The sequence below is a fragment of the Enhydra lutris genome, unplaced genomic scaffold (genome assembly GCF_002288905.1).
Source record: "Enhydra lutris kenyoni isolate GAN:26980312 unplaced genomic scaffold, ASM228890v2 scaffoldscaffold55, whole genome shotgun sequence".
Taxonomy (NCBI): Eukaryota; Metazoa; Chordata; class Mammalia; order Carnivora; family Mustelidae; genus Enhydra; species Enhydra lutris.
Window position 1 is genome coordinate 1,605,690 of NW_019154139.1, and position 25,875 is coordinate 1,631,564.

At 59.6% G+C, this 25,875-nt stretch overlaps 1 protein-coding gene across 1 annotated transcript in view; it reads right to left on the minus strand.

The window, feature by feature from the left end:
• Positions 1-13,237: 13,237 nt before the first annotated feature.
• LOC111157678 (family with sequence similarity 19 member A5, C-C motif chemokine like) overlaps positions 13,238-25,875 on the minus strand; it is a 181,281-nt gene continuing 168,643 nt past the window's right edge. The window contains exon 4 of the mRNA XM_022519297.1: positions 13,238-13,723. Within this exon, the coding sequence (XP_022375005.1) occupies positions 13,715-13,723 (9 nt within the window). The 3' untranslated portion in view covers positions 13,238-13,714. The remainder of the gene's footprint in view (positions 13,724-25,875) is intronic.

Here is a 25,875-nt window from a genome sequence, read left to right on the forward strand (position 1 = left end):
GACTTAGGGAACCAACACGTGAAGAATGAAAGTTTTTTCCATTTATTCCACACATGGAAAAGTCACAAAAAGCAATCGCACATGAGGCCGTGAAGAGGACCAGGTTATCTAAGCAGATGAACCTAGAAGGCACAGCCGGACCCCTGACCGCCGCACAGTTGGGAAAATGTGAAAGCAAAAAGATATATTAAAGATCACCTGTAACTTCAGAAGTGGAAAGACCATTGCTAAGTAGTTTCTGCGTGAGGTCCGTAGTAACAGTGAAAATGGAAGACGATCGAGAGCTGGTCTGTCACAGAAACCGCCCCCGTCAGGACTCGGGGAGCTAATGCTTCTGGTGTGGCAGTGGGAGCCCCCGCAGATGGGTCCTCCTGCTAAGACGAACGAGGAACCGGGCAAACGCAAGATGCAGCCAGCTGAGGAGGCTCAGAGTGAGCAGGAAGCAGGGGGCGGTGCAGGGACCTCAGAGCTCGGAGAGGTCACTAACCTGGGGAGACCCTCTGGGCTCCGGAGCCTCACCCGAGTGTGGGCACGGCCGTGGGCTGGTGACAGCTTGCAGCTGTGGCCCTTTCTGGCCTGGGAACTGGGGAGAAAGTCTGGGAAACTTCCACCAGGGATGGGTAAGGAGCCAGAGCATGGGAAAGAGAGCTGGAGAAGGGGCCCCAATCTGCGCATGACCCACGTGCTTCCGAGCAGACACAGCATGTGTCATGAGCACATGAGGGCGGGGGAGGGGCGCGCGCTAGTTTCAGAGGACGCGGACTGGGTCAGCACTGCCTGAGCTGAAGACAGACCTCCAGCGAGTGATAGAATGGTCCATTGTTCAGAAGAGACAATAATTAGAAATCTGTATGATAATACCAGAGACTTTGGGTACTGAAACAAGCATTCATACAAAATCGAACGGAAAAGTATAGACCCACGATCGAGGACGAGACGTCCACCCCATCTCGGAGATCGGTAAAACAGCTCCACACGAAAACAGCGAAGACATGTGGGATTCGAATAAGGAAAAGAAACATGTTCATCGGATCGATCTTACAGACATTCAACAGTAAATATCAGGGTTAAAGGGAACGTGAGGACGTTCGTGTCCACAGCAGAGGATGTGAACGTGTGTCTTTCAGCAAATTAAAGAGAACTTGGCAGAAAATCACCAACCACCTTGGTCCACTTGGTAGTCCCAAAGCACTAAGCCAACATTTACAAAATAGACATTTATTTCAAATTAATATAGTACATTCACCGAGATAGAGCACGTGAGGGCCAGAAACCAGGCACCTCCATGTATTTTTAAGGGGACAGAAATCACCGGGACACTTTCCGTCACACTGATGCCGTGTCTTAGATGACAATTATACTGACGTATCTAAAAAATCCCCAAGAACTTAGAAATTAAACAACACGTTTCTGAACAATGCGTGGGTCAGAAAGAAATAACCATGGAGATTGGAAAAATGTTCTGAACAGGACAATTATGAAAATTCAAAAGGTCAAAATGAGGGTAACGCCTCCAAACCAACGTTGGGCGGGGCGCTCACAGCTTTAAGCACGGATGTCAGAAAAGCAGAAAAGCCCAAAATGAAACCTGTAAATGTTGACCTCAGTGGTCCAGGAAACAAGAGCAGAGCAACCCTAGAAGAAGGAGGGGACGATGACAGAGGCGATGTGAGCAGACAGCAGGCAGGAGTGAGGGCGAGGAGGAGGAGGGCCCTCGGGGCTGTGGAAGCCTTCTTGGCTGTGGCTGAGCGAGCGGCTGGGTCCCCTCCATGTTCCCAGACCCAGGTCCTAACCCCAGAGTGGCGGTACCCAGAGACGGAGCCTTTGGGAAGCAGGCGGGCTAGGATGCGGCCACGAGGGTGGAGCCGTTAATGACCCGTCGGTTACAACGTGGGACACCCGCGGCCGAAAGCCCCGCTCTGGGCTTCATTGCTTTCCTCCTCTGTTGTTTTTCCTTTTCACCGACGCGTCTGTTCTCTGTGGTGTTTCTTTGTTCTTCTCACACTCGGTTTACCCTGCTCCTCCTTCTAGCTGCGTAAGGTGGACGCTGACATCGCTGCAGACTTTCCACGCTTTAATAGACGCTTTCGAAGCTGTGCCATTTCTCGAAGCATTGGCCACCTGCACGGGTTTTAGTGTTTCGTGCTTTGGTTACCACTGAAATACAAATATTTAAATTAATTCAATTTAATTTATAACACTTGTATTTTCGTCTTCTCTTTTTTCCCCCTTTACCCATGGATTGTTTAGAAGGCATTTCCGAATATTCGAGAATTTGCCAGACATCACTTCCTCATTGATTTCCAATGGACTCCCGGGCAGCCACAGGGTCAGAGAACACACACTGTGTGACGTTCATTCCTGGGCATGTTTTGAGCCTGGCTTCGGGTTCTCATATTTGGCCTTGGTTCACCTTCCGAGTGTCTTGAAGACTGTGTGCAACGTTAATGATCTCTTTATCCCAGAATTGCTAAGACCCAACAAAGACTGCTCCGACGTAGTCCAGCCCTTCTGAGTGGGGATTGGCGATTTGGGAAGACGGCCCCCCCCGCGGTCACTGCTGTTCCCGGATGCTCGCTCCCGGGAGTGCAGAAGGTTCCGTAGACTTCCAGCAGACCCCCGCCGCGTGCCGTCTGCTCGCGGCATCGGTTGCTGCCAGAGGAGCAGGGACATCTCCAGCCCCGTCGGTTTCCTTCCCATTCCGTGGGTTCTTGTTTCACGTACGTTTATGTTTTCCCACGTATGTACACGCTGTACACTAGTTGTCACTCATTCTCCTGCTACGTGGACACTGCGTTACTATGTTACTATTATTTACGCACCTGCTGTCTGCAGTCACCAACGGTCCTGGTCCGAAAGTCTGTTTCCTCTGCTGCTAACATCCACCCCAGACTTCTTCTTCTTCTCCTTTTCTTTTTCTTTTTTTCAAGACGGAGGAGAGAGAGCAGCTGGAGAGGGCGCCCGGAGGAAGGGCAGGGGGGACGGAGAGAGTCCCGCGTGGGGTCCAAGCCCAGCGCAGAGCCCGACTGGGGACCGAGATGGTGAGCCGAGCCGAAATCAAGCGTAGGAGGTTCACCTGCCCGAGCCGCCCGGGCGCCGCCCACGCCGGGCTTCTCACGCTCCGGTCGCCCCGACCCGTCCCCACCGTCTTGCCGTCCGCGGAGCTGCCTTCGTGACGATGCTGCTGAGCGCGTGCTGTGTCCCTGCCCCTGACCCCGTCCGTTCTCGCTCCTGGACGGGCTGTTTGTTCTGCTTGTTCCGACGTAACTGCCGCCCGGCTCGGAGTCCGTGGTCCCCTCGTGATTTCTTGTCTCTGGTCTCATCTCGTTTTTCTTTCTACATTTTTCCTTTCCTGCCTTCCTGGCGGCAGACCACTTTCCTCCCGCTTTCCGCCTTTTACATAAAATGTCTTGGTGCGGCTTCCTAGTGGTTATCCCGGGGATGACGTTCTGCTGTCACAACCAGTTCGCGGTCATTAAATTCTCTATTTCCGAAAAACATAGGGAGCTTGGGACAGGATATTTTCTATCCGTACCGTTCATTGCTTGGGCTAAACGCCTACAGAACACAACAACTAAGGCCTCTACAGGCTTAAAGCCAACGGTACGGGGACAACGGACTGTCTCGAGCAGCCGTGTTTCCTACAGAACGCAGGCGATGACGCATACACGTACTCGTTTATGTGTGTCACGCTTCAGGAGTTCATGCAATGATGCACCCCGGCCAGTGACCATTCTCATCTTTGTTTTACTGGAAATGTCCTGGTTTCATGTTCTCTTTAGAAGAATCGTTTTGGGGGATGTAGGGTTTTTGGTTGTCAGGTTCTGTCCTCCACTCTGTGGAGGCGTCCGCTCCGTGGGTCCCATGTGCGGCAGGCGTCCCCCTTCTCCTGTGCTCTCGGGACCTCCTCTCGTCTCCATCTTTTGGAGGTTGGACTGGCGCGTTCTTGGTGGTGGTTTCTTGTGTTTATGCTGCTTTGGGGCGTGGGTCTGCACGGGTGGGGACGTCCATGCTTTCCTCGAATGTGCGAAGTCTTGGCCATCGCTTCTTCCCAAGCTTTTCCTACACCGAATTTTCTCTTGTGTCCAGGGCTCTGATTCCACCTGTGCTGGACTGGTCAAAGTCGATCCAAAGCTCTCAGAAGTGGTTACGATTTTCTTCAATCATTTTTCTCTCAGATTGGATCATTTTTATCGCTTTATCTTCGGGTTCCCTGCTTCTCGTGTTTTCTATAATCTGCCGGGGGGCCCATCAGGTAAAATTTCCCATTTATTTTCTGATACTGTACTTTTTACCTCGAGAGCTATCATTCTGCTTAAAAAAATTCCACTTCTCTGCTGAAATTCTCTACCCTTCACTCATTAACACCACATTTCCATTTTCTCATTTAGACGTATTTGTAAGACCTACTTTGAAATCTTTGCTAAATGCACCATCAGAGCTGGCTTACGGCTGGTCTCTCAGCCTGATTTTTTCCCCCTAAACACAGGATCACACTTAACTGCTCCTTAAAATCTTGGTGGCAAGATCATCTTTCTATTTAATATGTTGTGGACACTCCGAATGTCCGTGTTCTTTGGGGGGGGGTTATTGGTTTTGGCTACGGAAGGCTGTTATCCTGGAGCATGAAATGTGTCTTCTGGAAATATGTAGCAGCCCATGTCTCTGCTTAGGGCTGTTGCTGGTTTTGGTTTCCAGCCCTGCTTTTCTTTTAAACCCTGACTCCGGTGTGCATCCTCCCCGTGTGGGGATCCTACCCCTGAGCATTTGGACAGGGTTTATACCTGGATCCGCAGGCTCGCCCACTCTCATGGTCTCTTGCACTGAGACTAGCCTCAACCTTCACTTCCTCTGGCCACCCTGCACCCCTCCATCGACGCCTCAAGCCAGATTGTCCTCCCTGGGCTGCCTGGAAGGTGCCGATCAGGGAAGCCCTTGATCAGAGACGCAGAACTCTTGTGCCTGTCGCCAGAGTCATTTCCTCTCCGCCTTCTGCCCGGGTGCCGCTCCGCCGGGGATCTGGGCGAAGTTCACACAGATTTTGTATCTTGACCCATCTGTGCCCCGCTGTGGGCACGCATCACCTTGACACCCGTGGCTGGACCGTGGCTCTGCACTCCGACACCTGCTGCCTCAAGCTGGCAGGGCTGGACTCCTCTGCCGACACAGCTGGGGTTTGGGGGAGCAGCCCCGGGCAAGAAAGACACAAAGTTGCGGTTCTTGCCCGACACGGTAACGTCCTTGCAAAAGCAGATCCTGCTCAACTTCTTCCTGCGTTTATCCATCTGCCCAGAGGCTTTGAAGAACTGGGTTCGCACCGTGTAACAGTTACCCCCAGAAGGACCCATCGCCGGGTCCTCCTTCTGCCAGCGTCCCCACCTTCCATCATGCTCCAGTTCTTCCTGACCCTTCTTGGACCACTTCCTGGGCTGCCCTATCCGTTGGAGGAAGAGTCTGCGGTGGGAGCACGGGTGTGACGGTTGCTCTCATCCCTCCCTGGGAGGAAGGACAGACGAGGAAACAGAGGTCATGGCCACCCAAGGGGCCCAGGTTCCCCGGCAGAGCCAGGGCTGGGGCTGGGGTCCCGATGCCCCCAGGCCCCTTCTGCTGTCATTATGAGTGCAGGGCCCAGATCCAGGGAGTGGGGCCGCCAGGTCCCCAGAGACCCAATTCCTGGGAAAACACACTCATCCCACCTTCCAGCAACGTGGCCAGGACCGCAGGTGCCCCTCATCCTTCTCACAAGTGCTATCTTTTCTGGAACTCAGGCCCAGGGACGTGGACAGCAAGAATGTATTTCTGAGGTGTCTCCACAGCATCCAGCACCCCGGGAAGCCGAAGGCTGTGGTTTGTGTGTCCATAAAATGATAAAATGGTGCCAGTGACTTTGCTGAAAGAGTCTGAGATCTGCTCTCAGCAAACACCAAAGACGGCATTTTTTATGGCCCAGCAAGGATCACTCAGACATTTATGAGCAAATGAAAAGAAGACTGTTATAAAGGAAAGCATTTTTCAGTCTCATCTCTGCCCTTGATCACCTTGTCCATCTACTGCAATGCTCGTCCTGGCCCAGGGGACGTGGGGTCAGCCCGACACCAAGCAGGTAGACAGAGCTTCCCGTACTACGGACCCCAAGGAGCAGACCCCTGTTATAGACTCGACCCTGCCTCAGGGCCTTTGCACCTGCTGCTGCTTCCTCCAGAAATGCCCCTCAGATTCCTCATGTCTGGTCACAGAGGCCCACCTGGACAGCCATATCCAAGGGGGGTCTCCGCACACTGTGACGTCATCTGCTGGAGCAAAAACCCGCAGACGGACACCCCAACTGAGTGGCTGCAGCCAGCGTCTCACCAACCCATCGGCTCCCTGGGGGGGTTGTTCCCTGGGGCAGTGGGTGGCCTGGCCTGATGCCCTCCCCCCCGAAGAGCCGTTTGCAAACAATATTGGCCGGAAAAAGGAGACCCTTGGCTCCCCTCCTCTACTGAGAGCTTTGTAGAATGACATTTGGCCCTGACATTGCCCTTGCCCTTGAATAAACCCAGCCCCTCCTGGGGCAGATCCCACCTGCCCACGGGCCCCCTCCTGCTGGTCTTCACCGAGGGAAGGTTCCCCGTTCCTGCAGGGTGGGGGCGTCGGGGCCGCGGGCTGGACCTTGGGGGTTGCAGAGAGAGGCGCTGAGGATCCACTCTGGATTCCGGTCCTGGGGCCTTTGGCCTTGAATACGGAATATTGAAACCAAAGCCCCCGCGAGCAAAAGCAGGCTTTTCTAGATGAAAGTAACCTTGACCTCCTCCTGTAGGGGCACAGAGGGTCCCCAGGGACGCGCCCGCTGGCTTCTATGGGGTCAGAGGGGGTCTTTGCCCCCTGCTGGCCCCGTTCTCCTGCTTCCTGGAAGCCGACCGGTACCCGCGGACGTGGAGGCTGCAGCGGGAGCCGCCCGGGACCTCTCACGAGGACCCCCCCGCTCCGACACTGTCCTCCTCATGGCCCAGAGCGGTGATTTAGGGGCTCTGTGGGTTAATGAACGGGCAGTTTATGAATCCAAAGCAGAATGTTAAGTGTAATTATTTGGAAGTCAGAAGCTCGTTCTGTTCCAGTGACTTACGACGGTCAGTCCAGCCACGGGAGCCTCCGTGAGGGTAAAATTGGGCAATATTTTAGGAATTAAATTGATGACTTGACCAAATCAACTTCCTTAGCGGACGTATCATGTTTGCGGTTCGTGGGGGCCACCCTGAAATGGAGCCGACAGCGGCCGTGGAGGCCCGGGCGGACGGAGATCACATGGGGCCGGGGCCACTCTCTGTGCCCGTCCTCACCTGCCCTCAGTCCTACTGTCCCACGTTCGCTGGCCCAGAGAGGAGGGAGGCTCCTTGTTCGGGTCCTCGGCTGGTGCCAGGGAGGGGGACGAACTGGGGCCACCCCGGAGCAGCACGGGTGAACCCTGGGGGACGTCCCCAAACCCCCCCCAAAAGAATAGCCCGTCTCAGCTGCTCCAGGAAGATGACATCATTTCTAGAAGACTGAGGGGCTTCCTTAATGCTTACAAAACCCAAGCTCGCTTCTTCCTCCAACCAGACTGGGCAGAAAGGAAAGCCAAAAGGGGGACACCGGGGTTCCTATTAGTGTCCACCATTGGCAAGAGCTCCAGGCTCCCATGGGCTTCTGGCCTGCTGTGGGTCCACCTTCTCTGGTCCTGACTGAGCATATCCCAGTGACTGGGTTCTGGGAGTCCTGTTAGCATGTGTGCTGCTTTTCGGGGACAAGTCTGTGGAAGGACATGGGGCCAGGACTCTGCACGTGAGTCTAGGGCTCCTCCGAAGCCTGGAAGGGAAGCCAAACCATCCTGTCTGCCCAGTGCTACGAGGCCTAGTCCCCTGGCGTGGGTCCTGGGATCCCCATTAGTGTGGCCCATGCAGAGCTGGAGGGGCGTCTGGGTCCATCCTTGGAATGGCAGGGCCAGCTCTGGACATGCACTTGTCGCCCACGGGCTGAGATGACTCTGCCCTCCCAGGGAGGGAGGGAAGTCAAGGGCTTTGCCAACGGGCCATGCAGCCACCCTCTGGCTGGGAGCGGACCGGGCCTAGGTATGTGCGGCGTCAGACAGAGCATCACCCTCCCCCCCGCCTCTCTCCAGAGGAGCGTCGGAGCCCTGGCCATGACCATGGGCTCAGCACGCATCATACCGTCTCCCTGGGAGTGGGTGCTTTCCTTCTGCTCTATTCCCAGGACTGAGGCTGGGCTCAGGGAGCAGGTCGCTGGGTGCTTCCGTGTGGGTCAGTGTCTCGTGTGAACAGCAGTCCCCTTGAGCGGACAGTAGTCAGGTTCCTGGAGGCCCTGGCCCTAGCCAGGAGACCTGGGCCTTCCACACGCCCTAGCTGCCATGCTCCCTGCCCCATCCTGATGTCACTAGCTGTGGGCCCGCCGTCTGGCAGGGACACTGGCAGCCCCGTTCCTCCCAGGGGCCTCACCCTGCACACCTTCCCTAGCATCTTCCGAGCACAGAAAACACCGCCGTCTGCAGAGCGTGTGGGCGCCGTCGTGCTGGAGGACGGGCCGGGCCCGGGGGCATGGCTGGGCTTGTTCCTCTGTCCTGGAGGGAGGTTCTCTCCCTGAGCCCGACCGCGGGGGACGCAGGACAACACCAAGGGCAGATCCGACCCCAGGAAGGAGACTGCGGCGCTGGTGGGAGGGAGAATGGGGTGACATTCGTAAAAGCAGAAAATAAATGTGGTTATTATTTGAGAGTAATTCCACGACTCTGGACGCCAAAGGAAGAATAAAAGACATTTAACATACGGTGTTCCCCCTAAAGGAGGCGACAGCTGGACGGACGCGATGCACAAGCCCACAGACGTGGACCTGCCAGCACAGGAACGGGACACCTAGAACCAGGGACGTCCATGGGACTTCTCCGAGGCACAGCTGGTGCCCGGTGCTAGACACACAGACTGAGTGGTCAGGTGCTGGTGTGAGGCCGCTGGGGATGGGGACTAAGAGACAGACAGACACACGGACATCTGGAAACAGACCACGAGGCTCACACGCAAACTGCTGGGACCTTGTTTAGAGACTGAGGCCGTGTGGAGACGCTGCCACCGGCAAACACAGCACCAGCAAAGGGCCTGCGGGAGGCAGGGCCGTAGGTGCATTGATCTGCCTGCAACCTGTCCCCCATGTCCACACGTCCCTCCTCACCCTGCGTGCCAGCAAGAGGTCAGGGATAGCACCGTGTGATGTGTGGCCTCATGGACTTTCTGTTTGGTGGGGAGGCCGTCCATGAGTCATGGTGAGGGGCTGGGGAGGGCTGGGTGGGCACAGGGGCGCAGGCCGCCAGCCGGACCTTGATGTGGGGACTTTAGGACACGTGTGCGTGGGGATGGCGGGGTGCTCTCCCCCGGCCACTGGAGGTCCCAACCCCGGTCCCACCTTGGCCGGCTCCTCACCCATGGCCCCTCACCCCATCTCCCCCACCCCTGCTCTCCTGCCGTGACCTCTCTGCTGAGCGGCAATGGCCCATCCCCCCTGCCCCAGCATCACTTCTCCCTGGGGCCGTCCGTGGACCCCACACAGCCACGCAGGGCCCTGCTTACTGGTCCTGCTGGGACCTGGGACCACCTTCAGGGCAGAAGAGCTGGGGCTGGGGTGGGAGGCACGCGGAGACCCCACCTCTTCTTGCTGAGCCCGGCACCCTGAGACGCTCCGGGTCTTCCCATCCTGCGAGGAGTTGTCGAGAGAAGCACACTCTCCACGGGCCCCAGCTTCTCAGGGTGACGGCCACTCAGGACAAGGATGGCCAAGTGGTCGCCTCCTGAATGCCAGCAGGACGGGACTCCCGGCAGGAGAGGACGCAGCCACGCAGGGTGGGGGGGGGCACCTGACGGGCTGGCAACGTCGGCTGGACAGCCCGAGCTTCTGAGGGTACGGCCACCACGGGAGAGCCCATCTCAGCAGCTCTCTGGGTGGACACCTCTGAGTGTGACCTTGAGGTCCCTGACCTTGGCGGTCCTTGTGGTCAGGAGTCGTGGAGGGCTCGTCCTTGGAACCCTGGCTCACAAGGTTCTCAGCATGAAGGTCGTGGTGAGAAGGGGCCTTGTGGACACACACACGTGGACACACGCCGGCACGCACACACCACTCAGGCCACAGATGCACTCTCTGCCCCGGAGGCTGAGCATGTCCACTCTCAGCCTGGCCTGTCCAGGAGCTGGGCTGGAACAGGAGGGCCCCCTGTCTGGGGCTACGGGGTGACACTTGGCCACGGGGTCCTGCCTGACCCTGGTTGGTAGGCAGAGGCGCCGTCCCACTCTCCTGCTGCCCAGGCTCACGTCAGCACCTGGTCGGAGGCAGACAAGGGGCCGCGGTGTGTGAGGCTGTCCTGCGGCAGCCTCCGTGCCCCTCTGCCCCTCCTGCCCACGGCACAGGGACGGGGCACCACAGAGGGAGTGCTCCAGGGCAGACCACATGCGGCCGTGCCCACAGCAGTGAGGTGGGCCTCACACACCTCATTCGGGCAGAGAGGACTTTCTCCAGCCTGGGAGTGGGCAGCAATCATGACCGTCCCGCTGGCTATATGAGCAGACGGAGGCCAACGGCTCAAGCCAGCGACGGATGGAAGGAGACGACACAGGCTTACTTCCTCACAGAAGCCTTTGCTGCGGGGCTGCAGGCTTGGTGGGTCTCCCCCCGTCATGGAGACGGACTCACAGGACAACTGTCCCCACGAGGTGCACTGGCTCGGGGCGAGGGGAGAGCCGTGCTTAGGTGAAGGTCAGGATCTGAGAGTTCCGGCGGTCTGTCTGATACCCTCCTGGCTCAGGCTGGAGGCGACCATCCTTCTCTGAACGGACCCTGGTGCTCACGGCGCGTGTTATCCTTTCCTCTAGCCTCATGGTTTGCGGATTTCCCTGCAACGCACCCAGTGATGTCGGGCGCCCTGGTGCCAACAGCTCAGGTGGCCAAGCCTCCCAGGAGCCCCTGCTCCAACCACATTTCCTCCCTGTGGACGGGCCCCCTTGGGCACCTCCAGCTCGGCTGTACTCAGCATAGACGGAGGAAGGAGGCGTGGGGGCACACGTCCTGGTCAGCTGGCCTGCCCCGTCCCATGCTCTGATGGCAGAGCAGAAGGTCGCCCCCCACAGCGTGTCCCCGCTGCCCAGGGGGGCCTGTGGCCGCTGTTGGGCCTGCAGTCTGCCCCCTTCCTCCCCCCCAGGACAAGCCCGCTCTGTGGCCGCCACGATGGCACCAAAGGCCAGGGACGTCTCCTTAAAATCAGGCACAGACTTCAGACGGCCCTTGGCTGACCCTCCCAGCCATGGCTCCCAGGGCTCATATTTTATAAGGGACCGCCGGAAACGGACAGATGCGGCTTCCCCATCCCACCCAGGTTCAGCTGGAGGACTCTGGGCGGCAGAAATGGTCCGAAGCCAAAGATCCATCTGCAGATGGGAGCAGGTTTTCCTGGAAAGCGGGTCCTTTCGACGCGGGTCTCCTTTGGGTTCTGCTTCTGTGTCTGGGACTTGGCCTCTGCGTGCGAGGGGTGGGTGCTCACACAGGGGCGGGGGAGGGTCCGCTCGCCCGGGCCAGGCTTCTGGGAGCCCCTGGGCAGGCTCGGGAAGGAGGTCCCTGCCAGCCGCTCCTGCTACGGCCCCAACCCAGGACACCCCAGCCCGTGAACAAAAGCCATGCTTACCAAAGGATTTTTTCTTTATTTTCATAATTTAGCTGAATCAACACAAAATTGAATACTGTAAAACAAGGGAAAAAACGCTATAACATCTTAAACCTCCGGCATCTGCCTCTGGTCTACACTCACCGTGGGAAGACACAGGCTCAGGGAGGCGGCAGAGACACCCCCCTCACGGCTCCCGCCCCATCTGCACTGGGAAACCCGCACCCGCCCTGTCCTTCCCTCCAGGACACTCAGACGTCTGCTTGTGTGGCGACCTGAAAGGGAAATTAAATACTCATGGACATTGAAACGGGTCTTAAATAAGTGGGTCTTCTCTCCTATCTTCAGTCTATGGGTTGCTGGGACAGCTTCTATATACTTATTATTATGTTTTTTACTTTTCTTTTTCTTTTTTTTTTTTTTTTTTAGTAGCATAGAACTAGCATAGTGGGCCTGTTAATTGGACCGTCAGGTAGTATATAGTTCAGCACAAACTCAGGAGAATGAAGGACCCCGTGGGACCGCGGCCCGGCCCAGGGACAGAGACGCGGACTGTCCCCTCGTCCCCGGGCCCAGCGCCCCGTGCTCCAGGGAGGGCGTGGGAAGGTCAGGCACCTGCCATTCCCTGCAGGGCGGCCTGCGGCAGCCCCTCTGCCACCAGACATGAAGACCGAGAGGGAGCGGGACATGGACAGGGAGAGGAGGTCTGGGGCCGCGGCCTCAGGGTCTGCCCGTCGGGGAGGGGCAGGGAAAGGGCCATGGAACCCGTCGGAAGCAGCGTGACCGAGAGATGGCGCACTCGCCCTTCAGCGAGCTGGGCCCCAGGCGGGTGCAGACGGCCACCTCCCCCCTGGGCACCCGCCACGGCTCCCGTGACGTCAGGCGCGTCCTCGGCCGCTGTCCCCGGAGTCCTGCCCTTCCGCGCCGGCCCCCTGCCCCCGCCCCGAGCCCTTTGGAGACACGGGCGCCCCGCCCGCTGCGTGGCCGGCCGGCCCGGGGCGGGGGGCTACCACATTAATTGTTAAATAGGATTTTCTACAAATATACAACATATAAAAACTGTTAAATATATAACTTTAGGCTTTGCAAAATACATTTAATGATCTCTTTCAAACAAGTGTTACTTCAGGTTTCTTTAATTTGCTTTCTGGAGCTAAATGGTTGTGTCGAGCGGACAGCGGTCACGGGAGACCCAACATGCTCTTGGCGGATACTGGATTACCCCACTACCGGAGATGAGCTGCAGAGAGGCGTGTTTAACTGGTTAAAACAGAACGTGGTTTTAGTCGGTCCAGTCCAGCTAGGTACAGGGAGCGGGAGCGCGGTGCCCTGTGTCCCCGGCGAGCCTCACTGGCCCGCGGCCGGGTGTGGGTGGGGGCATCGCCGGCCGGGCCCCGGGGGCTGCCGCGGCGTCCTCCGCCGGCTCGGCCCCTCTCAGCGCGCCCCGCGGTGTCCGTGGCGGCAAGGCCTCTGCCGGGGCCGCCCTCCGCGCCCCGCCGCCATGTCTCTGCCCCAACGGGCCCCGGCTGAGCCTGGGGACTCCGATGGCCAGGGCGAGTCCGAGTTAAAATAGATGTTTCTCTTTGGTCTATTGAGTATACTGAAATACGAAAATAAAAGTGATTCGGACAGTCTGGGGCACACGGAGAGGCCTTTTCTGTGCCCGAGGGCCAGTCCTCCCCCGGGCCTGGCGTGGTCTTCCTCTCCCGGGCTGGCTGGGCGGCCGTCCTCTGCAGCTGCGCCCTCGTCCTCCTCGGCGCGCACAGCCCGGGCCGCGGCCAGGGACGGTGGGTGAGCCCAGGCTCCCACGGACAGCTGGCGCGGCCCCCGCTGGGTGTCCCAGGCCACACTCCTCACCGCGGTGCACACACTCGGCTCGCGACCCCCGAGGAAGCAGGCTGTCCTTGACGGGCTACAGAGAGACGGAGGGTGGGCAGATGGTGGAGAACGGGTTGAGTCCACAGCGGACAGAGGACCGTGGCTGAGTTGTGGACTCTCCAGGGAGTCAAGACCACTCCCGGGGCCCCTCTGGGGCTGCGTCTGTCAGGAGACCTGAGGAACAGAGAGAAGAGAGCGTCAGCCCCGCAGACACCAAGGGCCCCCGCTGGCAGCGGACATGCCCAGGACGCGGCCACCAGGCCGCACCACCGCTCTAGACAAAGGCCGAGACTTTAAGGGGCCGGAGGACTCCCTCACTGTCCCCAGCGGCCGCGGCCCCTCGCCCGTCTCCACAGCGGTCACTCCCCTGTGACACTGGGGACACCCTGGTGACATGCTGGCATCCAGAGCCTCCGTGGCGACACATCATCTCCTCCTGTTGTACTCACCACACCCACAGCCCCCGTCCCCAAGGCTGGGATGGGGGCCCCTGGGACAGCGCTGCAGCGGGGGCCATACCTCACTCCAGAAGACCCAGTGCATGGTGCCCTCCTCTCCCGGAGCGCAGGCCGTGCAGCCCGACGCGTGACCCTTCATCTCCGCAAGGCCGCCCCTCACCCCCACCCCTGCGGGCGCCCGGACCCCTGCAGGTCCGCACCTGCACGGTCACTCGTTCATTCATTCATTCTGCGGATGTCAGCAGCAGCCCCCCCGCCCCACCCTGGGATCGGGGCCGCAGGAGCGCTTCCCAAACTGGGAGGTCCCGGCGGCCGCGGGGTGACACTGGGCGTGCCTACGGGGAGGGAGGCCCGTGTTCACGCGCTGCGAGGATGCCTCCTCCATGAGGCCCCACGTCCATCAGCACGCAGAGCCGGCTCCACGGCAGGGTCACGCTCTGGGAGGTCAGCTGCCCCCTGTGGACCAGTGAGCTGGGGTGCTGCCGCAGGGCCCGGGGGCACCCCTCTCCCCAGCCCCCATGTCCTCGAGATAAGACAGGAATCAGGCTTCCTTGCCGTGGAGACCGGGAGGCGTGACACTCCTCCTCGGGGCTTGGGGTGGTCAGTGCTGGGCCCGGCCGGCCTTCTGGAGCTTAGTGACCCTGCTCCTCCCCGGACATCGGAGCCCGGGTCCCGGGCATGGATGGGAGTAGGGCGTCCACAGCAGCCATGGGCCTGGGGCCTGCCCACCGTCCCTGGGGCCAGGCAGCTGGAGGGACAGGGTGTCCCAGGGGCACGGCCTCAAGGACAACGGTAGATGGATGCCTGGCCACCGGGGACCCTGGTGGGGCAGCGGGAATGGGGCCTGGAACCCATGGATTGGAGGGCGGACAGCGGTGTTGGGAACCGGGCTCTGCGGGCAGCCGCCCTCTGCTGTGTGGGGACAGGACGACACGGCCACCATCACCCGGGTGGGCGCCTCCTCCCGGAGGCTCCTGCCACATGCTTGGCCACTAACTGTGGATTTCAGGTAACACAGCCACTGGCCTCCGGCATTTCCCAGTGCAGATATTTTAATTACGAAAATAGCTCTGACTAGGAACCCAGGAGACTCGAAGTGAAAGGACATGGAGCTCCAGGCAGAGGGGCAAGCCTGGGACCCTGTGCCAGGACACAACACGCCCGTCTAGCAGGGGCTGGAGGAGAATCTGCAGGGGAAGGGGTCCTGGAAGGTTGAGAACTTGGGATGACGGGCGGCAGGTCCCACCCAAGGGGGAGGCCACATCTGACTTGCACCCAGTGAGGCATCCTCTCCCAGTCTCACACAAACCTGCGGGCCCGTGAGCCAGGCTGACCCCTCTGAAGCTGGGCCTCGTGTCCCCTGTGAGATGGGACCCAGGCGGCAAGGGGTCCCCTCCTCTCCTGACTGGTGGGCCGAGGTCGGAAGGGTTCTGAGGTTTACAGCCTCGGAGCAAAGCTGTGTGTGAGGAACGACACTGGCCTTGCTGCCGGAGCTCAGCCCAGGGGCGCGAGCCCAGGACCAGGGTGCTGTCTGCCCCCAGCCCCCCACCTGTAAGCTTTGCAGCTCCACAGTCCCCACTCCCGCAGTTCGCACTCTTAACGCCTGTCCTGAGTCCACGCATATCTGTGCCGACTTCAGTGGACCAGCCGGTTACTCAGCGGCCTGACCAGTGGGGGTGGGGGGGTCCTTTCCCTGTCCCAGAGGACCCCTGCCCCACCCTGGTGCTCCCCATCTTCCTACACACATGCCGGCCTCATGGTCCCTGCCACTGGGCAGACAGGGGCACAGACACCAAGCGCGGCAGAGCAGAGGTGTCCTCAGTGAGCACCGGGCGTCCCCACCAAGGCCGACCTGGACCGGACGGAGGAGCCCGGAGCCCAGCACATTGGACAGACGTGGACGCAGACCTGGCTTCCATCCTCAGTGCCTGCCTGTCCCCTTCCTCCTGCCTCGAGGCCCGGGGTGGGAGCACAGCACAGAGAGGGTGCCCTGCAGGGGACAGAGTCTGGGCCCTGCTGCCCCAGCCTCTGCCTGACCCCAGGAGGGGACCCGCAGCCTGACGCCCACTGTCCTGGCCCAGCCCACGGCCCCTCCCTAGGCCTGTGACAGGGACTTGCACTTGCAGTTGGGGCTGTGGCATCAGGGTCCGGTGAGGCCTCCAGCGGGGTCCCCACCGACGTGGGCAGAAGCCAGCATAGCCCTTCCGGCCCCGGGAAAGCCAGACGCGTCCGTGGCTCAGGAAGCTTCGGTGGCGGCCCATCTCAGGGCCTGTGCCAGCCGTCACGGCTCCACGGAAACAGATGGTGTGTGGGCCTCTGCCCGGGGAGGAATGTCGCTGGCCGGGTTCACTGGCCTCCGGCCCCCTTCCTCAGGAAAACCTGCTCTGTCGCATCCTGGAAGGTGCCCCTCACCCGGAGAGACAAAGTGAGTTCCCGTGACAACAGAGTGACAACAAAGTGACAACAAAGTGAGTCACCCCCACATGAGGGGCTGCCACCAGCTCAGGGATGAGCTTGGCCCATGGCCCTTGGCTTGGAGGGACCACCACGAGGGCCATCTCAGGCTTTTGGACAGTCCTTGTGAACACCCCACCTCCTGAGAACACGCCCTCACTGGGAGACCCCTCGTCACCTGTACGCGGCCCCCGGGCAGCAGGTGGGGTCCCTCCAGCCACAACCTGTCTCCCTGGGGAAGGGTCCCGAGCAGGTAATTCCTGAGCCCCGTCGGCCCCAGGAGGTTCTCGCCGACCCTGCAGCGGTGCTGGGGGTGCATCGGGGTCCAGTCCCAATGGGTCATCCCACCCACCCCGGAAAGCACGTGTTCTCCGCGGGGACAGGCGGGCTGCTTGCAGTATCTGACCGCTGCAAAGCATCGTTTAAAAAACAAAACAAAACTCCCCAGGCCCTGCGAGTCCAGCGACCATGGTCTCCGCTCCTCATTAAAGCCCGTGTTCGGCGTTGGGTTGGGACGAGTGTTCTGCACGCAGGAGCGCGGTGTTCCGGATTGAGAGTCCGGAACAAAAGGTCCTGATAAACAGCAGACACATGGGCTCCGTGAGCCGTGCGGGAGGCAGCCTGTGCTGACTGGCTCGGGACAACGAGAGCCGTTGCCATGGGGAAGATAAAGACACAACCAGGAGGAGCTTCTGGAAAGGCTGCCGTCATCCCTCCCGAGTCCCGCCATCTGTGTCTCTTCTCCGGGACCGTCCCTGCGGCTGTGCGGCCAGTCCGCGAGGAAGACTGGACCCCACGTCCTCCCCCAACCCGAGCTCGCGAGAGCGGCTGGAATGGCCGTGGTTTGCTGTTGGGTTTTAAAAACAACAACTCAGAACAGCGTGACGTGGCCCAGGGCAGCTGTTCTGGTAATGCAGCGAGGCCGCGGTCTCAGGCGCGCCCTGTGTACACCCTCCACTCAGACATCTGGGCAGGGGCGTCTGGGTGGGTGGGGGGTGAGCTTGAAGCTCCCTGCGCTCACTCGCTGCATCTGCTCCCTGTCCGTCTGTCCCCCAGGCCTGTGACTTGCTGCGTCCTGGGCTCATGCTGCAGGGTGCTTGGGTGGGGGTTCGCAGGGGACGTGAGGTCCCGGCCTCTCGTGGGGACGAGGCTCCAGCGCTGGCCCAGGGGGCAGGAGGGCCGTGTGGGTGGGAGCAGGTGGCCTTCCCAGTGCCGGCAGAGGATAGGCTCGGAGGTCCCTCCTGCTCCAGCCCAAGAATGAGTTTGGACCAGTGCCCCCCTGCCCCCTCCCCGGGTCCTGGGGTCAAAACCAGGCCACTGCTTCCCAGGAGCCTTGAGGGCTCACGTTCTGCTCTTGCTGCTTCTGGAGCACTTAGTAGACACAGAGACAAGCAGCTCGCCCCCCGGAGCCCACAGCCCCCAGGGCCAGGTGCTGGGCCCCCGTCCTCTGTGAAATGTCTCCCAAACCAGGGCAGCCGGCTGTGAGGACATGTGACACACGGCGGGCCTGTCAGCTCTGGGGAGCGTGTCCCGGGCTGCGGGCTGTTGGACGGTGCTGGCTGGGCCTTCCCGGAGCTGTTCCTGCAGAGGCCACACGGTGTCTCGGTGAGGGGGTGGCAGGGCCTGGTGCACAGGGCAGCCCAGACAAGGTGCTAAGGTCACTGGGCTGGGTCACCCGTCCCTGTCATGGCCTCACCGCGATCCCTTCCGCCTCGTAAGCATCACGGTAAACCCCGGTGCCCAGCGTGAGCCTCTGGACGCTGCTGTGTGTCGTCAGCCCCAAAGCACTGACGGGCCTGAGGCGCCAACGGGAGAGGCCAGCTGACCCCGGGGCCCACAACCCCCGTCCACAAGGCCTGTGCGCCACCCACCATTCCCGGGGCGTGGGCAGATCGGGCGTGAGACTGGCCCCTTGCTGAGCGGGTTAGGACCTAGCGAGAGGCGGGAGGGCCGCCCGCGGCACACACGAGGGCCGGGACTCACTGACTCTCAGAGTCGGCACGTGTGGGCGCTCGTCGAACTCCCACTTGCACAGCACACTGGGTGGTCCCAGGACAGGAGCGGGGCAGGTCCCCTGAGCTGGCTGGTTCCACTCTCGCCTGCCGTGGGCACAGATGGCAGCTGCAGGGATGAAGGGATGAGCACACGCAGAGGGGTGAAGGGCGGCGTGCGTGCGGATGCCGCAGAGAAGGCACGAGAGAGGGGCACAGAGACGGGAGAACAGGGCAGAGAGGCTGGGAGGGGAGCCTGGGGCGTGGGCGGAGCCACCACAAGCCCCTCCCCCACGTCTCAACCTGTATCCTTGCTAGTCCCTCGGAGCACCGGCACCCGTCCTCTGTTGCATCTCAGCCGCTGCAGAGGCTGCCTGCGTCACCCCGTGGGACACCGGCCACTAAGCCCGGCCGCAGGGACGCAGCACCTGGACACGCACATCCTGGGGGCAAGCAGCCAGCGGCTCTAGCCAGGGCCTCAGGGGAGCACGGGCCGGCACCGAATGTGCAGCCCTTCTGTGCCACGAGGCACAGAGCTCCCTTCCTCTCCCTCCAGCGTCCCAGGCAGGTCCTCACCCAGAACCGGCTCCACCGGAGCTCCCTCCCGTCCCCTTCCTGCAGAGCACGGCCCAGGAACAGCCACCTCCTGCCCGGATTTCGTTACTTGTGAGATGTGGGGTTTTATAAAGAACGTGGTCTGGGCTATTCCTGCTTGTGCAGACTCCGGAAAGGTGCTCCGCTCCCCACACGCTCAGTTTCTGCATCCACTAAATGGGAACGTGAAAAGGGATCAGCTGAGAAGTGTTCCCTCTGCCCAGGAGTGAGGGTGTGAAGACGGGCTGCTGTCCAGTGAGCTGGGAGGATCGCAGGGCCCCGTTTTCAGCGCGACACGCTCCTGTGCGGCTGCGCTGCTGTCCAGGGTCCTGTGGGTCCACAGGGGCCGCCCGAGGAGAGAAAGGAAGCTGGTCTCTCCAGTCTCAGAAGGGACCTCACCGGGGGCAGACGTCTGCCAAGGAAGCTCGTTCTCACTGAGAATTCCCACCATCAGCTGGGGCCGCCCTCATCCCAGAGAATCGCTCCCACAGGGCCTGAGCCCTCCGAGCCTCAAGGTGGCTCGCTCCCCGGCCGGGCAGGGCAGCCGGCACACAGCCCGGGTTGCAGGAGAAAGAGGCTCTGAAGGTCCAGGAGGACCCTGCTTCCGGCTTCTTAAGGACCTTCAAGTTCTTACTCTACTTTTTACCAATGGGAAGCAGAACTCAGAGACGGTGTCCCTGTGAGGAAGCCATCGGTGGGATCCTGCAAGTAACAGGACAAGGGCTGGAGGGGATGCAGGGCGGGCGCTGGGAGCAGCCCCCAGCCGATGGCCACAGAGAACACTCTTCCCTGAGCCGTGGGTGAAACCCTGCCCCGCCCACACCTGGGAGCCCTCTGAGGCCTTGGGCACACCTGCTGGGCTTCCGGCCACCGAGCGGGGAGAGGACACACGTGTGCCGTCCTCGTCGCTGTTCGCAGTGACTCATTATGCAGCACGGAAAACCGAGGCACCCTACGGACCAGCTGAGCTCGTGAATTCGCCTTAAAACAACACGTTTGGGGAGTGTGGGTGCCCCGTTGTCAGGAGCCCCGTGTTAGTCCCGCTCTACTTAATAAAGGGCACCGGCGCAGACGATGTCCGGGGGGCGGTGTGTGCTCACCCCCATCTGCCGGGACCCCTTCTCCTAGAGAGCAACTTGGGGGTCTGCACATCTCCTGCTGGGAGCGGTGAGGGAGGGGACCCTCCCCAGAGCAGGGACGGCAGAGTTGTGCCCGCCCTTCCCGCCTCACAGGTCCCGAACTCTGGAGACAGAAGGGGACCGCACGGGCCTGCAATGCTCCACTGTGACCCGGGGAAGTTCACGCAGGTCACGACGTCACCACCTGTGCGGCTGCACGCTTGAGGCGTGCCCGTCCCTACTCAGAGCCATACCACAATCTAAAATCTAAAAAGTTGCGGTGACGTTCAGGGAAGGTCCTTGATTCCCTCTGACTGTGGTAAGCCCCGTCCTGGCCTCCACCACAAGCACCGGCCTCTCTGGGCTGGGCAGAGCCCAGAGGGAAGAGCCTGGGGCTCGTGACCATGTGCGGGCCCCTCGGGGTCACACGGTGACAGCCCCCTTCCCCAGGCACAGAGGGTCCTTCAAACACCAGCTCTGCTCTAAGAGGAAACCCCCACTTAGCATCTAGCTGGAGGGTGAGGCCCTCCACCCTGAGCCAGGCTCTGGGCCCCAGAACCCCCCAGAGGCCACCAGCTCTGTCTGCTCTGCTGGGGAGTCCGACGGACTGGTCCCTGGACTCCATGCTGTTAACACAGGATTCTGGGAGGTGACGGCTCTGCCCTGTCCGTGGGACGCTGGGACCCCCGCGACCTCCTGCCCACGTGCTGCCCGGCTTCTCCAGGGAAGTGTCCCCGTGCCCCGGCGGGTCCCCTCCAGCCCTCTACCTGTGGGAGGACGGACTGACTTTCCCCCTCCCTAAAGCCTGGCTGCCGGGGCGGCGTTTCCAAAGGGGGCGCTGACAACCGCAGGAAAGCTTTGCTACCAGATTCCTATCCTCTCTGTCCCCGCCCCAAGGCAGTGCCAGCTTTGAAGTCCGTCCCTCGCCTGTGCTAATCTGGGGCAGGGCCGCTGGCAGCATCAGAGCAGCCGGCCTCAGCCCCCCGCCGCCCACAGCAGACCCGTGGCCCACGTTCACGGGCGGTGGGATCAAGAGGACACGGAGATGACAGAGTGGGCGGGAGCTACACTTCACAGAGCCAGACACGCTCTGGCTGAGAGCGTGCCGTCCGCAGCGGCGAGGGCGGGTCCGGCGTGCTCGGGAGCTCGGGATCAGACCCCTTCCCAGGTCTCTCTCCTGGGTCCACTCACGGTGGGGAGGTCACCTCTGCACGGCCAGGTCAGGGCCTCTGAGCGGGACCAGGCGGTGCCTGCGGGCACTGTCCGTCCAGGAGCCGGGGGACTGGGCAGAGGACTGGTCCTAGGGACACGTCTGTCTTCCTGTCGGCTCGTGGCGGCTTCACTGGGATCCAGCAGGCACGACACACAATCACACTTTCAGAGGGTGAGGCCCACGCCTTTGTGTGGCCAACGCCATGGCCCGTGTGGAAGACTCACTCCCAGGAGCCGCCCCGAGACGTCAGCGGTCACTGCCACACTCCGCCAGCCCCCGCGGCCCTCGCCAGACGTCCTGCCTCCACGGATCTGCTTCTTCTCAATGTTTCCTACACACGAGTCACACTGCACGTGGCTTTTGTGTCTGGCTTCTTGTGCCGTGTGCGACGCATCCTGGGCTGGTCCATACTGTGGCCCGTCGAAGGCCTGTCCTTTGGCTGAACGACAGCCCGGGACCGGCTCGACCACAGTTTGCCAACCGTTCGTCAGCGGGTGGGCTCTGGGCCGCCCCCACCTGCCATGGCTTTGCTTCCGGCTGCGGCCATCCTGCGAGTAGACGTGGGCTTCCATGGCTCGTGGCCGGACACCCACGGTCCCGCGGGACAGCGACGGCTGCTCGTGCCGTGACTCCGCGTTTCACTCTGGAGCGACTGCCACTGCCCTCCGGGGGCCTGGGCGTGTCTTTCTGCTTCTCTTGACGCCTACCCCTGAGCACTTTCCAGAAAGACGGGCGAGTCTACATTCTCCCCGACCCCTCGTGAGGCCTCGGAAGGACACTGGATGGGATTAAAGCAAACAGCGCAGAAGCGCCTCCTTCGTGCGTCGGCCGTCGCTGCCCGACGTGTCTCTTCCTACTTTCCTTGGTTATTCCCATTTGGGGTTTTATGAACTCTCTACCTGTGGGCTATACTCATCTCTCACAGGCTATACTCATCTCCGTCCATGTGCCGTCCCTCCCCTACGTGGTTTGGCAACCAGCCATGGCTGACAAGGAGCATGACTCGGCCCCTCTGTGGCTCCGTGTCCTCCTTTGAGACGCGGGCGATGGCAGCCCGCAGCTCACGTGCGGATGTGGGCATGAACTGGTGAATTTGTGCACACGCGTCCACAGCGGCTCAGCATGTGTCACTAGTGTCCGGGTGTCCCCGGCTGTTCTGGATTTACTCGGACACATCCCTGTCCCCGGCCCACACCCAGACTCCCTCCCACACTTCCTCCAGCTGTCCCACACTCAGGCGCCGTAGCGCGGTCCACCATCTCCCGGGAGTTTGGGGTGCCCTGTGGTGAGCGGTAACACTCCAGCGTGAGCTGTCCCCAAATATGAAGCCTGTCTTCCCCTACCTGCCACTGGGGACCCGTCCCTTCCCCACCAGTCAGTGTAGCCCACAGTCCCCTCGCCCCGATGCCAGGGTTCCCCTCAGGGCCACGTGGTCTGCTCCGTGGGGCAGAAAGTCACAGTAGGAAGACCAAATTTTCTCAGGTTTTAAGTGTGTCCTCATGACTTGGACGAACTCCGTCCCTGTATCAAGGACAAGGCGGGTACCTGGTGGGGGGCAGCCCGGGGCTCAGCCACTCACACGCTTCCCCTGCACACCCAGGCGCACACCAGTGGGACGAGGGTACCAGGGTGACCTCTGTCCCAAAGCCTTCCTACATTGGGACGTGTCTACACGCCCAGCTAAAATGGAAAATCACGTGTGATGTGCGTAAATCTTCATCAGGGACTGGACTGAAACTGCATTAAATCTAAAAATTGTATCTGAAAGCACAGACGACCGCACGGGCTTGGGCACGCATGGACTTTAACCAAGTATGTGGCAGCTCTTTGCTTATTCATCCCAATCTCTTTAAACTTCTCCCCGTAAGACTCTGCCACTATCTTTACTCAGGGGACCAGCCTCTCCTTGCCGAAGTTACTTCAAGTGTCTCATGCGTTTCCTGCTGCGTTTCGCAGAGACCTTGCCCTCCTCGTGTTTACTCGGGTTTATTTTACTTCCATATTTTATGAAACCACGACTCTCCTGAAACCTATGTGCCGGAAAGGAGAACACAACTGGCTTCTGCCGCGCCTCTCCCCTGGCCGGGTAGGCAGGTTTCTTCCTCGAGTCCGCATGCGAGCTCTCCGGCGCTCACTTCCTCAAGGTCGCGCTCCTCTGCCTGCTGAGTCCTCGCCCGGCAGACCGGCTCGGAGGACCTGCGTCGGCCTCGTGGCGCGGGCAAACTCACGCCGGCAAGGCCCGAGCAGTGCAAGTTTCGGCTTCGGAAGGTCTCTCCTGCGACCACCTGGCTCTGCCCCCTCGGCACAGAGGCAGCCCTGGAGCGTCTGAGTGAAACAAGGCTGGTTCCAATAAAACTTTATTTATGAAAATAGGTCGTGGGCCGGATTTGACCTCGGTTTGCTGACCTCTGATCTAGACCACCACTTGTTTGTGTCTGTGAAAACTTAGGGCTGAACACAAGTAGAGAACCTTCTGTATTCATAATTTGTCCAATTTAATAAGCTCTTCAACTAGTTTCCAAGGCACCTCAGCGGCTCCTGCAGAATTCTGGAAGCACCTGTTTACGTCATCAGTGAGTAATAAACATTGCATTTTCTCATACCAAATAATGAGGTGATTGCATCTGCCAGATCTTCCAGAAGGTCATCGTGGGGACGGCTGCAGGCCTGCACCCACTGCCAGCCTCAGTCCTGATGGGCACAGGGCAGGGGTCCGGCTCTAAGGGCCACGCTGGCATTCATTTCAGGTGGACAAGAGGCTCCAGGGGGCCTGCCTTCTCCTCCAGGTTGGCCGGGAGCTCTGCTGGTCCTGATGCTGTGGGTGGTTTGGTGTTTTCCTTAGGAACCAGTGTGGCACCTGCCCAGAGCCTTTTCAGCATCTGCTCACTGACAGCACATTTTTATCTGACCATCCTTTGGGCTTGGTCATCCTTCCTGACTCTAAAATATTAACAACATATTTTTCTTTCTTACATAAATCTACTTTTGTGTTGTGTCAAAGGACCGCAGGACTCAGCACACTGTTGCTTGATGTAGGGACAGGTGACATGTGTCCCAGTCATGCCTGCACATTCCAGGGAGCAGGGATCCCCTGACGTATCCACAACCTCAAAGCAATGCACAGTACACGAGGGCCTCACGGGCACTTTGCTGAACCAGTTCAGTGCCCAGCACGGTGCCAGTCCCGTATCACAGACTGAATCTTCACAGAACACAGTGGTTCCATGTGTGCTCTCCTACCCTTGGGGAGGTTTCCAGCATCAGGGTTTCACTAGTCCCTAAAATGAACTGGGCGGTTTCCCAGTATTTGGGGAAAGGACACCTGCACGTTAATGTTTTAAAGACCGTGCCTGGTAAGCCATCTCTGTCTGGGATTTCTACTGGTGGATGTTAATGCCTTTCTACTCCTTAGTTATGATGGTAATTTGCACCCCAGGAAATCATATAAGTACTGAAACCCTACAGACGTGGTGATCAGTACACAAGCTGTGTATGCACTCTTGAATGATCTGAGACCCCAATACTGGCTGGTTTTCCCTCCTTCCTATCAGACTTATTTTCTAACAAAAAATTTGCACATGACAGAGATCAGAGTGCGTCTTTGTGGTTTTGCCGTTACGCAGTGAAGGATCACGTCCATGTCTTTCTTTTTAAAAGTTCACTGATGGGGCACCTGCGTGGCCCCTGGGTGGCATCCGACTTTGATTTCAGATCAGATCGTGATCTCAGGGTCATGGGATCAAGCCCCGTGTCAGGCTCTGTGCTCAGCCCAGAGTCTGCTTCAGATTCTCTCCCTGTCGGCCCCTCCCCAACCCTGGATGCATGGGTGCTCACGCGAGCGCGCTCTCTCTCTCTCTCTCTCTCTCTCTCAAATAAATAAATAAATAAATAAATCTTAAAAAAAAAATTCACTAATATTCCTGTTTCATGTTTAGCCTCTTTCTCCTCTCCTCTTGAGGGTGGCTTCTCCATAAGTTAGGTTATTTTCATTCTTCCTGATTTAAAAATTAAATTCTCTAAAGACACGAATATTTCACCGTGTCTGCAAACACACCGTGTATCAGCCTCAGAACATGCAGAATGTGATTCAACAGTAAGGACAGGTGGACTCGGCCATCTGGGATGTGCCGGCTCTGCTCTGAGGTTACTGGTCAAACCCCTTCAATCCTAAGGCAGCCCAGGAGGCGAGGAGCGCCATTCCGCCCATTTCCCAGATGTTGATGGTGAGGCACAGAGAGTTAGGTGACAGGTGCTGCGCCAGCAGACTGACTTCAGGCCCTGAACATGGCTGCATGAGCTTGACTACACACCGTCTTTCACATTTCATGCCCTGCCCCGACCAAAACATTGTGGGAAAGTACTGGCTGATAGGGTTATTATTATTATTATTATTATTATTATTATTTTGCAATATTTTAAATAGATGTAACAAGACTGGAAAAGAAGGTCGCCACATTTCTGTGCAAGTTCAGCTCACAACCTGGATTATGGATTCTTC